Source organism: Oryzias latipes, chromosome 19 (assembly GCF_053564925.1).
Source record: "Oryzias latipes strain Hd-rR chromosome 19, Olatipes_Hd-rR_3.1".
NCBI lineage: Eukaryota > Metazoa > Chordata > Actinopteri > Beloniformes > Adrianichthyidae > Oryzias > Oryzias latipes.
This window is the reverse complement of record NC_136255.1, coordinates 1,280,219-1,294,164: the sequence shown is the minus strand read 5'-3', so window position 1 is coordinate 1,294,164 and position 13,946 is coordinate 1,280,219. Positions and strand designations below refer to the sequence as shown.

General features: G+C 43.4%; 2 protein-coding genes across 3 annotated transcripts; one reads left to right on the top strand and one right to left on the bottom strand.

Moving 5' to 3' along the window:
• Positions 1–2,786: 2,786 nt before the first annotated feature.
• On the bottom strand, positions 2,787–6,114 carry mrpl27 (mitochondrial ribosomal protein L27). Its single transcript, XM_004080741.5, has 4 exons — positions 5,959–6,114; positions 4,518–4,646; positions 3,626–3,693; positions 2,787–3,212 (listed from the first exon to the last, which is right to left on the bottom strand). The coding sequence occupies exons 1-4, from the start codon at positions 5,999–6,001 to the stop codon at positions 3,006–3,008; spliced, it is 447 nt and encodes a 148-aa protein (XP_004080789.1). The 5' UTR covers positions 6,002–6,114; the 3' UTR covers positions 2,787–3,005.
• A 600-nt stretch (positions 6,115–6,714) lies between these two features.
• On the top strand, positions 6,715–13,946 carry eme1 (essential meiotic structure-specific endonuclease 1). 2 transcript variants are annotated; one of them, XM_011488557.4, is made up of 9 exons: positions 6,715–6,921; positions 7,926–8,496; positions 8,579–8,706; positions 8,788–8,901; positions 9,296–9,417; positions 11,798–11,936; positions 12,801–12,916; positions 12,992–13,181; positions 13,663–13,946. In XM_011488557.4, the coding sequence occupies exons 2-9, from the start codon at positions 7,938–7,940 to the stop codon at positions 13,828–13,830; spliced, it is 1,536 nt and encodes a 511-aa protein (XP_011486859.1). In that variant the 5' UTR covers positions 6,715–6,921; positions 7,926–7,937; the 3' UTR covers positions 13,831–13,946. The 2 variants fall into 2 exon arrangements, with proteins under 2 accessions (XP_011486859.1, XP_004080839.1); XM_004080791.5 differs by having other exon boundaries at positions 6,735–6,921; positions 7,845–8,496.

The window sequence follows — 13,946 nt, the reverse complement described above, 5'->3', positions numbered from 1 at the left end:
AAGCTTGGTGGATATCACGCATGTACCAGGAGAGGCCGACATGTCATACGTGGAAAATGCACAACATGTACATAGTGTGACACGGCCTTTACGTGTGTGTGTGTGTGTGTGTGCGCGTGTGTGTGCGTGTGTGTGTGCGTCAAACGCACTTTATCTCAGTTACTTGATCAATAATCTGCTCTTGGATTGAAGAAATATTAATACCTTTAAATAGATTTTATCATTAAAGTAACTACAAATATATTAAAACCTGTTCATTAAAACACAACAGGGGTGGCATGTTTGTTTCTTTTCACTCAGTTTTAAGCAATAATCCAACTTTCTGATAAAACTTAACATTTAATGGATTCATTGTGTTGTGTGTGTCCTGTATGTAAGTGTATATTTACATAATATGTTATACATACATGTTACAAATTATATTTAAATGACTATTTCGTCATATTTTAGTATTATACTATATTTAAATGTACAATTTAAATATAAATGTATATTCCAATTATAATATGAAAAGGTTCACATAATTTTCTTTTATTTACTGATATAGTGATTTTTTTATCCTACATTTTTCCTTTTTTTTATTACGGATTTAACATCTACCTTGTTCTTTTCACTCTGGATACTGATTGGATGAGAGACAGTTGGTAGGTCAGCCAGCTCTTCCTGACAGACATGGCAGAAGAATCGTCACAGAAACGCAGGAAAACCCAGAGAAGCTCAATGATCTGCACTGAGTTTCTTAAGCCGAGTGTTTGCATTACATGGCTGTGATGTTCAGTTTCAGTAAAGATACAGCAGGAATGTGAAGTCACGTCAGAAAAAGATTATTCTTTAAATCAACTGTAAGCTAACAGATCTGCAGAGTATGGCTTTGTCACGCCTTTATTTACTTTTATTTAGCATGCATTTGTGTTTAAGGAAAGGTTTGGACGCAATCAGCAGACGCATAGAAAACGGCTTTTGACAAACGTGAATGTAAATGAATGCAAAGTGTAGTCCAAAGTCATTTGAACAGAGAGAAGCTTTGTGCTGAACAAGCTGCTGTAGGCATTAAATGCTTTGAGAGGGATGTTCAGATATTATATTTGCTGCCAAAGTGTCGGTTCTGAAAGCACATGGCCACGATATTTGGGTTATGTTTGCTATTCTGGAAGCATTATTCCAAATCCAACCATCTAAAGTTTCAGCTTGGAGCAGCTGGCTGCTCCAAGTGCCCCAGATAAATACTTTGATTCAACAATGTTAAAAATGTTTGCCCCAACACGATGTACTCATGAATAAAGCTGCAGTCACTAGATCAGACAGGACGGCGGTTTCTAGGAGCACTGCAGATCACTGCACTGTTTTCTTAACACCGTGTGGACATTATTTAACCTTTGACCACCGTGACACCCTGAAGAAGCCCTGCCTAAAGTCCTGTTCACACCGGGACGAATTTCGCCGGCGATTTTCGCCGACGTTTAACGCCTCGTGACTAAACAAAGGGCACCAATGAGAGTGTGCACACCGACGCGAAAAAACGCCATGCGTCAAAGCGTCAAAAAAAAAACGCCTCGGGTTCGTTTTTTTTTTTTTCGACGCGTTGCGTCGAAATCTACTCGACCAATGAGAATGGCGCTTTTGCTCACGTGTCTGGAGCTTCTGAAGTTACAGTAAAACACAACTTGGGGGCGCTCAAACATCAAACTGCCTTGCTGAGCACACATACCAGCGAAGAAGATAGACGCCAAGTAGCGTCTACACTGCCACAAAGAAATAATGACGGACATTCTTAAATATCCCCTTACCAAGTACCAGTTGGAGCTACTGGTGCTTGAAATATTCATGTTTTCTTTGTATTATTCTGACAAGCGTGTAAATACTTGCTCTCTTCTTCTGAGTGAAAAGCGACTTTAAGAAGCGTAAAGTTGCGCAGCGCCACCTTGTGTACAGGAGTATTTCTGTTTACATTAAGCGCCATCTAATGTCAGGGAATGAAATTGCATGTTCGCTCGGCTCACCGTCAGCGAAAATCGCCTGGGTGTGAACACAAAAAACGTGGCGAAAAACGCTGGCGAATAACACCTGGCGAATATTCGTCCCGGTGTGTACGGGCCTTAACACGCCAAAAACATGGCGTCTGTTCAGAATGTACTCACCCACAAACAGCAGGTGGCGCCCTGCAGTCCCCTTCAACCTGCCTCACAGCCACCCCCCCCCACCCCCATGGTCCAGCAGCGCCAAACTGTCCGAATCAACTCCACGGAGGACGAGCTGATGAAGCAGATGTCTGACCTCTGCTGGCAGATCTGGTTACTGCACGTGAGACCTGTTGAGGTTTCTGATTGGTCCATTTATAACTTGAATTACTTACACTAAAGAAAAAATATCACGAAAAATGAAGATTATCCAGAAGGTTTTCTTTTGATTAAGGTATCTGAGTCCAATATGCTGAAAGTTGGGAATGATTTTAGGGCAGAAAAGTGTGAAAGTCATCTGCATAACTGAACAGATCAAAGGTCAAATATTCCCATTCAACAGACATTTCTCTCTAGACTTTTCCTACATTTTTGTTCCTCAGACTTCATTTCTGCTCATGTACTTCATTTGTAAGTCGTTTTGGATAAACATTGTCTTAATTGCAGATGATAATTTAAATCAGTCCCCCCCCCCCACACACACACACCTCTCACAAAACACACAAAGTTCAGCTCAGAGGAACCGACGATGGTGAGGGTTTATCAACTAAACTAGAACACGCGTGACTGCGTGGGACAGATGGGTGAAGTCAGATCCGACATGCCAAGAAGCTTTTATACAAAACTTTAATCATCACCATAAAGCTCAGCAGCAGCTCAGTCCACACCTGGGGGGGCCCTGGAGCTCAGTGAAGACAGACGGGACCTTCAGCTTCACGGTGAACTCCAGCACAAGTCTGGACGTCCTCCACAGCAGAGCTTCCTCTGGACCGCTGCTCCACTCGCATCGGAAAGTCTGTCATTTCAGCCCCGGAGTCCTGATCCCCGTCACACCTGATCCACCAGCCTGAACTTGGCCTCCTGTTGGACGGGCATCACGTTGATGAAGGTTTTGTAGAGCACGGCGCCTTTGGGCAGTTTTGGAATGATGGCGGAAGCCTCGGGGCTGCGCGGCGGTGGGATGTACACCTCCTTGGTGAACCTGACGTGCCCGTCCTCCAGAGCAAAGAGGGTGTTGTTGGTGCCCATGCCCACCTTCAGAACAGAGGAGACAGAACCAGAACTGATGCAGGGTTTCCATGGAAACGTCCTCCAGCTACAAACAGACCGACTGACCAGACTAATAATATTTAGGATTATTTTCCTTTACGTGCACTATAGGAAACAAATCTAAGAGAGTTTTAAATCAAAATTCAACAAAAGCAATGATATCCAGAAGAAATATTGACTTATGCCTCTGAACGTTATTGTTATTACCTCACAAAAGACAAGACACACAATGGTTAGAGGAGTCGATATCATTAGAAAACTGATGATGTCAATTCTCTAAAATGTCAACACTGGACTTAAAGCTTTGGTGTTGAAGAGTTAAACTCCAGAGCTTCTGATGCAGCCATCTTTGTTCCATGTTGTGCTTGTGTACGTTTGTACTGGTTACACAAACTTACGTGCGCTCCTGGGTGAAACCTCAGCTGCCTCTGCGTCGCCAGGATGTTGCCGGCATGAACAAAGTTCCCTGAGGAAACAGGAAGAAGCGTCAGAGCTCCTTCAGGAGTCATCAGGCCGTCACCATCAGACACACCGCTTACATGTAGTTTATTGTACAAACAGGCTCACTATCATCTTTCATGACACAGCAGTTCCAAACTAAGGGTGCATTCAGCCTGGGAAAACCGCTTGTTCCAGAGCCGGTCAGCTTCATTTGGTCCGGATGGAGCTCTGAAACTTGTGCTGGGTCTGTATTCAATCATTCAAACTTTATTTGTTGCTGAGCGGTTTTAAAGGTCTGTATCACTTTTTCCTGCTGCTGTGGTCCGGTAGAGGCTGCAGGCCGCTTACGGGCAGGAAGACGTCCTGGAAGCTACGCTGATAAGTGTTAATGATGCATAGATTGTTGGGAAAACAGGGAAAATCACTGTGGATCACGTTAAAAGTTATTTTAATGAGCCTGCATCTCATGGAGTTGCTGTGTCTCATCACAATATTTTATCAGAATTCTGTTAAGGAACTACAAGGTAGCCTATAAGATGATGTCACAGTAGCCCTGGCCGTGTAACGAGACACAGAAAAGCATGTTTGAATGTATGAAAAATCAGATCCATTTTTGAGACAATGTTGTTCTCCATCTTTGTTGTTGCTTTTTTGGGCTAAGACTCGTTGAAATCCTATTTTAACAGAGAAGAAAAACCTTTATGTGGGAACACTTTAAGCCACAATGAACCGCCTTTGAGCGAAACCACGAGACAGAAGCTTAACTTTGAGTTCAGAGAAGAAGAAAAGGAACCACGTTTGTCCACAAACACAGTAGAGGACGAGTCTGAGACGGACGGCTTTGGTTACCGTCTTGTTTCTTGAAGCCGTATCTGCGGCCGGGGCTTTTTCCTCCGACGTTCTTGGAGCTCCCGCCTGCCTTCTTAGAGGCGAACCGAACCGAGTCCAACAGAGACGACTGAGCAGAAATCAGGAGACCTAAAGCAGGTCCAGAACCACAGATCCGTCAGCAGAACAGAGCAGCAAAAATGGAAACTATGGTGACCAAGTCAGAACTGATCCTGCTCCAGAACTGATGTTCTGCTGTGTCTGGAGGAGAAATTCACATTAATGGGGTTTTTAACTCTGGATTCTGCCGTCAACCGAACATACCATTATTTAAAACTATTTTTATGAACTATTAATAATACAGTTTGCATTTTTAACAAGACACAGAATCTGTTTGTGAAGTTTAGGCCATAAACTGTTCCAGGATTACATTAAAGTTCTGTTTGCGTTAAGTTTGAACGCATCGCCACAGATCAGCTACATTTACAGTTATTACTGGATACCCCAGTATGCTGCAAGTTAGTATTTTATGCATTTTGATAATCCAAACATAATATCTATTGATCTACAAACGTTCCAATAAGAGACATAAGTGGGAAAAATAAGAAAACAATAAATAATGTTATTATCTGTTTAACACTGAAAAAGACCAAATTGAAAACAAGATTTTATAAATGAGTTGAATTTTTTAACCATTAAAACAGGAAGAGGTGTATTATTTAGGCTTCAAGGGTCCCGCTGGATAAAAGTGACATCACAGATGACACAATATCTAACTATGCTAGAAAAAAACAAGAGTTTCTGTGATGAATGAAGAAGGTTGCTTTAAACTTGGGCCAATAGTCCATGCAAGACCATTTTAAGACTGATAAAGCAATTTAAAAGAAGGAACTTAATAGATTTTAAAAAGAAAGATATGTTATTTAACACAACATCATAAGATAATATAGAAGACAGTCCCATAGTCTCTTGTTGTGAATATGTTATTTGTTGTCAGGTTTAAATTCTCCTACTTTCAAGCTAAAGCGAAAATTATATTTGCTTTTTTTATTATTATTCTCTGGACAAAATTAAAAGACTCTTCAATTTACTGTAACAGGTTTATCTCCATCGTGTGGTCATGATTATGATCGTCAATGTGCCAAATTCCACCTTAATAAAAATCCTCCTTAACCATCGAAAGCTGGCTTCTGTGTCACAAAGGGGCTCTAATGAAAATATAAATGGCAACTCAGAAATTGAACATAAATTGATCATATTTAGAGTTAACACAAACTGCTAACTTAGAGAAACGTCGCGCGGCTCTTTTCCAGGTTAGCATCATGTGTCGCGTCTTTATTACGTTTTACAATAACTCAAGCCCCAAAATAAGACAAACAGACGTGATAGTCATCTGATAGTTATCTCTAAAATCTCTCTGGCGTGTTATATGCTTAAAAATAAGGACCCAGTCAAGCCATACCTGCTCTTGACTTGAAACTCAAGGACGCTAACGCCGCCATCATCACAGACGTCTCCTTTAAGTCGACCTCAGTGCGTCACATCCGCTCGTCTGTGTTGCATTCAGGTTCCTCAGAATGTAGGACTTTCTGATGTTCGCGAATTATTCAATATACTGTCGTATTCGAGTATTCCAAATTGAAATATGGTGTATTTAGAATAAATTCTATTTATGACTATTGTTACTATCTAAATTATTTAATTTCTTGCATTTTGTGTGGCTCCTGGAGACAACCGTGAATGTTTTTTGGTGTTTTATAAACTATGAATGAGATACTGCTGAGATCTGTGGTTCTTTGTTAGTACAAGAATCGGTGTCTTTTGTTAAAGCAGCAAATCTTATCTGGGACATTGTAACTCAGTTTTTAGTCTTCATCCCTGACACATTTATGATGCAGAACACCAGTTCAGAACATGTTAAATAAATTGTCTCTGTTAAAGAGTTCTTCAGCATATTCAAAATTAAATACCCTTCTGTAAAACCATTTAGAATATATAATTACTAAAACAGTACATGGATGCGTTTGTTTTTCTATTTTTTCACATAATCTAGGAAATCCTGTTTTGCTTAACGCGTAAGCATCTGTCAGTCTACCATTTTTCCACTTGTCAGAAGCTCCTTGTCTTCTATACTGTTGTTTAACAACTAAAACACAAGTGTGTTAAGACCACAACTGTAATTTCCCTGCATGGTTTGAGGTGAGCGGTTTTAGTCCCACGGGCATTGAACGCAACGCCACCCCGGTAAATCAAACGTAAAAGGCGCGAGTTCAGCCGGCAGTGGTGGGTACTGGTTACAATTTTAGACAGCAAGCAGAAGGCGTTCGTCCACGCAGGGAATGAGAAATCACTGATTAGTGCCGCCAGGACCCGGATCTGAGGCCGCGAGCAACTAACACCTGAGGCCGCGAGCAGCTAACCTGAGGTGGGCTAACCAACCAGTGACGGCAGGTCTGCTGTGGGGATAAAGGCTGCGTTTGGTTTCGAAAATAACAAAGTGGAAAAAGCTTGTGTGTGTCTCTGTGACACTTATGATAATAATAAAAACCGAACGCTCTGATATTTAAAACAGTTAAAAGTGTCCGAATTCCCACCCTGACCTCTAAATAGTGCACTATAGAGCATTCGCTATTTTCTAGTGTTGTCTGAATCTACAATTCCAGAATCCAGTGCTCCGGAAATTTCCCAGAAGTCTCTGCGAAACGCCAGTGTGCATCGATGCTCACTAGATCGACTAATATATACCACAATGCATTGCGTCGGAACAATTTTTGCCAAAAAATATGTATTTAAATCTATTTTTTAAATAAATTATGCACATTTTTATCTTTAGAAGACAGTGGACTCATAAATAATCGTCGTAAAACGCTCAAATTAATTAGATTTTAACTTTATGAAATCGATGACGTCATATTCACCTTAAAAAAAGCAGTGAGTATAGTGTTTGAATTGCTTTTAAAATTCAGGGCACTACATAGTTTTTTTTTAGTAGTTAAGGGTTATGGAGGGAAATTGGACAGAGCCAATTGTTATTTTAATTCCTAAAAACTTTTGATTTAAGCTTTTAATTTATTCGTCTAAGATTATTTAAGATGTTTATATTTGGACATAAAAATATTATTTATCTAGTCGATCAACCTTTTCATTGTTATATTTTTCTGGTAAATGTTGGAACTTCAAAACTTAAATCAAGGTTTTTATATCGTAAAAAATAAATGGATTTTCTCCTTCTGACTATCTACATTTTATAGACTTGAAAGGGATTAGAAGAAAAACACATCTGCTGAAACTCCTGCTCTGGTTTCTTCTGTCTGCTGAAGGTTCTTGTTGGTTTGAAACCTGTTTTAGGTTCTTGGGTGTTAAGTCTGGACCCTGAACCCTAGACCCTAGACCCTAAACGCCTCACTGTCACGGGATCGGGTCTTTCAGGGACTTGGAGGCATGAGCAGCTGCAGCAGCACTGACCTGGATGAGGAGCTTCCGCTGTTCGACTTCCTGCAGCCGACCCAGCGCTGCATTCAGGGCTCTCCCACAGAATCCGAACAAGCGGCAAAGACTAAAGCCGGTGTTCCTCCCGGAACGGCAGATGTCATGATGATAAGCAGCGATTCAGATGATGATTACGCACCTCTGGCACAGAGACTCAAACCCAGCAGTGATCCCTCCTCTGTGTCCGGCGGGAAAATGCCTGACGGTGGATTCTCGTTGAGTCGATCCAGCTCCTGCCAGAACGGCGTTGTAGCGGCTGGGCTTCCTCCTAGTGTGAGACGGGAGGAGCCTCAGAGCTGTAAAACCTCTTCTGCCTGGAGAAATCTGACCAAGCGGCCAACCGAGGAGATCCAGACGTCTCTGGAGGAGGCCCTAAGGAGGAGGCAGGACAAGGAGGCACTCAAGCAGGAACGGGAGAAACAGAAGGCAGAGAAGAGAGCTGTGGCGGAGGCTGCCAAAGCCCTGAGGCCAGAGGAGTGCATCAAACACATGGTGGTAGCCGTGGATCCAGGTGAGGAGCATCTGAAAGAGGTTTGATGCTGGCAGCAGGACAGGATTTAGCTGCAGAGCTTCTCTCATGCTCACCTTCACAGCACTCCTGCAGCTTGAAGGAGGCGGGGCTCTGCTGGCCTCGCTGCAGGCTCTGGGCTGCAGCTGCGCCATTGAAAAGCAGCCCCTCCCACGCAGCATTAGCTGGATGAGGAGAGCTCCACCTGCTCAGGTAAGAAGACCCGCCTCGAGCCACCTGCGATGGATGGCGGAGTGAGACGTGGCCTCAGAATAAAACCAAAAACCCAAACAGAGTTCCAGCTCCTCTGGAGCCCAGCTGGGGGACGCAGCTTGTGTTCCTGAGACCCCCGTGGTGATGCAGATGACGGTGGAGGACTTCATCACTCTGATCCACAACTTCATCCAGGTGTGTTGCAGCAGATGGAGAGCCTGGTCACCACTAAAGCACAAAGGTTTTCCTACAAGCGGCTAAAATTCAAGTTTTCCACTGTTCTGGTTGGAGTTGTGTGTTCTGGGCTGTGGAGCAGATGATGCTCTGAGTATTTACAGACAATTGAGCAGAGATGAAATGATGGACAAAATTCCAGACATGAAAATCCAACCGCTACATGACAGTTTTACCAGGTAAGGTCTGCTGATAGTCATCAGGGTCAAACAGAACTAACTAAACCTTCACGGTTGGATTTTCACATCAGTTGAGACCAACAATGTTCTGATAGAACCCCCCACGTCTGATCCGGAGTGAGAAGAAGAAACGGTGCGGTGCAGGTTCCTTTAAATCCTTTTCCCGTTGGAACCAGGAACAGAAGGTGGGCCGCTCTGACTCGGGTCCCACGCTGACGGCCTGGGTGCAGCAGCAGCAGAGGCGTCAGCCCAGGAAGACCCTCAGCCTGGCAGTCATTGAGCTGGAGAAGTATTTCAGGTGGGAATGAAGCCAAAGCTGTTCTTTGGTTTCCATTTTTTGTATTTCAGGGCCATAGGGGGCAGTTTTTTCTGTATTTCACAGACCAGGTTTTAAGGCGCGTTGGCACGTACCGGTAAAACGTGCCAATGCTAGTGGGTGTTTTAAAAAAAGGCAGCGGGAGCAAAACTGAGTTGGCTGTGATTTATTTTATTTATTTTCAGTCATCAATCAGCATCCAAACATCCATCAAAGTCCTCATCTTCTTCCTCTGAAAAATCCCCATCCGTGGCAGTTTCTGTCCATCAGCACGGCAGCCAAGCACAACAGTAAAAGCCCCGTTATGCGCATCGCTGCCGTGCTGCTCCCCTTCTTCTCCACAGTGTGACTCACCAGGATGCCAAAAGTGAGCGGCGCCTCGTCCCAGCTGGTGATGTGGCTGGGCTGGATGTTTGTCGGCAATCTTTTTGCTGCAGTAGCAGCGGAAGATGGACAGCTTTCCGTTGTGATCTCCTGGAAGTTGCTGCACCACCATAGTCCTTGCCCAGATGGAAGCATGGCCCCCTTTTCAGAAAACCTCCTAGAAAATGTTCAATCTTCCTTTCCTCTGCAAGCGTTACTGCCTTTAGTCGAATGGTGACTGTAGAGACGCTCCTCCCAGCTGTTCTCTGATCGTTAATCCATCGCTGCAGTCCGTCTTCCGTTTCCGTGGAAACTCAGCTGCGTCTTCTCGATTGTTGGAGTTCGTTTTCCAGCTTCCTCCGCTTGTGAACCATGGATTCATTCATCTTGAATTCTCTTTCAGCTGCTTGATTCGATAGCTTGCAGTTTAAACTGTGCTTCATAAGCGTCTCTTTGCATTTTTAGGGTTTCCAAAACAATGTTGTTCTGCATAATGCACATACCTGCACTTTAGTACCATTCAGGGGGGTGTCTTCTTCCACGTCCTCACTTCCCTCCTCACCGTCCTCATGCTGTCCTCTCCTACGTCCTCTTTACCCAACTTAGCATTAGGCCACCAAACCATAGGGGTCTCTGTACATTTTGGAGAAAATGTAAGACTTTTAAGTGCGCCTTATGGTCGTGAAAATACGGTAGTGTTAAAGACGTCAGTTACATATTTTGAAGGTGAGTCATGGCACGAGGACTCCAATCTTCTTTCCCCTTCAGACGGATGAAGCCACTCGGATGAGTGGTGAGATTTTAAATGCAGATGCTTTGACTCAACTTTCAAGACATCACCTACGTGTCAGTTAAACCTTTTCTAGAATGTTTTTCAAGAGTTTTTTCTGCAGCACAGCAGGTGTTCGCCTCTGAGTTGTCAGCGTGACGGTTGGCACAGAAGTAACCCTCCTTGTCTGCAAGTGGATGCATCAGAATGGAGCGGAGCAGGGAGACGTTGGCCCGCCTATTTCAGTTGCTGTGTAACAAACATGAGCTTTTTCCAGACGTGGGTTCCTCATCCACCATGATTTGGATCAAGGAAAACTCAGAAACGCAGTTTTAATCTTCAATTATTTGACACAAGTCCTCCATCGTGAGAAAATTGGCACAAGAACTCGTTAAAAAACAGCAGTAGCACGCTTTTCGTTGGAATGGGTCTTTAATACACTGAAAACTGGAGCTTTTCTCCAAAAAACCAAATCGACCAGCTAAGAACTTTTTAAATAAAACAACCAAATCAGGAGTGAGTTCAGGAGATTCCTTTGATTTATAGGTAGCTGTACACATGACAGTGCTGTTGCTCCTGCTGTTCACCTTTGTTTTAGAACAGGCGGTTTGCTTTAGCCGTGTCCTGGGGGAGGATCCCTCCTTCATGTGGACCCCCCTGAGCTTTCTACGTGTTTTCTTTTAGGAGGGTCTCCGGGCAGAGATGCCAGTTTAGTTTAGTTAGTTCAGTTTAGAATCTTTCTATTGAAGTGTGTGTTCATGATCCTTTTGATTCGATGTTTTACTACATTTATCTGCACAAAGCCCATTGAGACGACTGTTGTTGGGATTTTGGGCCATACAAATGAAATGGAATTGAATTGAATTGGTTTCTGCTCCTCTTGGCCCCTGTAGGGGCCACTGTAGGGGCCACTGTAGGAGCCACTGTACTTGCAGGAGCCCCACTCTGCTTCCTGTAGCCCTGCTAGTCTGTTCTGAGCCATTCTCCTCTGGACTTTGAGTTTTCTTTTGATTTAATCAAAGGTTTTAGACAATCTGCAGTATTATTGACTTACTTTCAAATATGGAAAATAAAATAATTAATCTTTTATAAGGGTAGAAATGATGAAACGTTTTGTATTCTGTGTTTTACTGTGAAGCACTTTGTGATTTTCATCTTGAAAGGTGCAATATAAATAAAGTTTAGTATTATTATCAGTAACTATAGCTAAACAATAACTTTTATTTCTAGATCACAGAAATCTGTGAACCAGAAGAAGTTTAAAGCGGCCGTGAGGAGTGAAACATCAGCAGGAGGAGGAGCTAAAGAGAAGAGGAAGAAGGGTGGGGCTGAGGCTTTGCCCCAGGTTTCCAGAGTGCAGGTGGAGGAGGTAGACTCAAACTCAGAATACTTACCGCAGAGCAGTGTTTCCATTCCTCCCCCATATTTTAATAATCCATTGTTTATTTTTTGGACACAAACGAAAACCTTTTCCTAATTTAACCATTTAACATCGGAGACGTCACCGGCGACGCCTAAATAACACGTTCCTTTACGTACCGTAAATCCTCCACCGTTCATGAACGTAGATCAGGTGATTCTGACACGCAGAAAAGCGGCTCTGCAGCAATGTGAGCTCATCATCTCATTACTGAGGGAAGGTGATGCACATCAGCAGAAAGCTGCTTTTCTCCGCCTCAGAATGATGTTGATTGTCCAAACGGTGGAAGAGTTATGGTGATGTAAGAAAGGAAACACTGGAGCTTAAGCTGTGCTGAAAGAAACAGACAATTTATAGATTTACTACATTGGAAACTTTTCAGATGTACAATTTAAGAAAGTACATATTTGGGGGGTTTTGTTGTATTTTTAATGGAAATCAGAAGAAGATTTCATTTGTATTTGTAACTGTTGATGTTCAGTCTTTCTGTGTTATACAGTATAATATACAGTATGCTAACAGCTAACCTGCTGTGTAATAATCATACAGAAATGTCTTTCATAGTTCATTTAAACAACTTTTAAAACATTTGATCATTTTTCCTGAACTTCTGAAAAGTTTCTTTTTTTAAAGCAAACTAACATTTTTTCTTTCAAAACTGAAAGCTGGCAAACATTTTTCCACCTTTTTCAAGCTTGTAAAACAGAACCTGTGATTGTGCAGCGTGTCTGGCGTTGCAGACAGGAAGTGAGGCGGCATCGATTGATCTGTGGGCGCAATAAGCTGACCGCACTGCTTATTCCGTCCCAACAGGCCGTGGTTCACCTGCAGCTTCATGCTGGCATCTCAGTCCACTTTCTGCCTTCATGGAAAGAGTTTGCCGACTATATCGCCATGACAACGAAAGCCGTGGCGGAGGCGCCCTTCAAGTGAGCCGTCTCCCCTCTGTGCTGGTCACCGATGCTGCGGCGTCAGTCATTCCCCGCCATTGTCCTTGTTTTCAGGAGGGAGAGGGAGAAGACCGGCTTCTCTTTCTACCTGGAGAGCGAGTGGGCGGGAGGCCATCGGGTGGACAGAGGTGGGAGGGGCCTGCTGCAGGTGTGGAAGAGGCAGATCCAGCAGTTCAACAGAGTCAGTCCGGACATGGCGGCGGCCATCCTGGCAGCGTATCCATCGCCGCAGCTGCTGCTGCAGGTTTGAACACAACTGCATGAATGCAAACGCTGTGGGGTGTCTTTAAAAATTCCAACATCACGTGTCACACATCACGTGTCACACATCACGTGTCACACATCACGTGTCACACATCACGTGTCACACAGCCAAACACACATTTAGTGCATCATGCACAGATGAGAACTGGTCATAGATGAATATTCGTGGACAGAGGGAGAAAAGTGAAGGTCTTAACGTGAAATTTTCACAGATGGATCACGAATGAACCACACAAAGAACAAGTAAATCTAAGGAATGGATTCTTTTTTGTCTTTTTACGTTTGTAAGAATGAAAGTGTTTTGTAAATAAAGGTATATATGATTGAAGAAGAAGCTTTCATCTAATCAGCTCCTGTGCTTCATTTCCAGTGTGTATTCTCTAATTCCAAAGAGTGCAGTTTGAATCCTGGCGTGGGCTTCGGTTCTTTCAGGACCTGAATGTTCTCCTCCTCATCCTCAGGCATACGCTCGATGCCACACTGAAACGGAGAAGACGTCTCTGCTGTCCGACCTTTTGATCCGCAGAGGTGAAGGGGTCACGTCCACAACCCGGAGAGTCGGACCTGAGCTTTCCAAACGGATCTTCCTCACCATGCATTCTCCAGATCCAGAGCAGACTCTGGATTGAAGCGTCTGAACGCCGCTCTGCTCCTGAGCCGCTGCCTGGTCGTCACGTGAAGAGCTTTGGCTTCAAGATTTCACTCTGATTTTTGTGTTTTTTAATTAAAAGTTTCCCAAACTCTA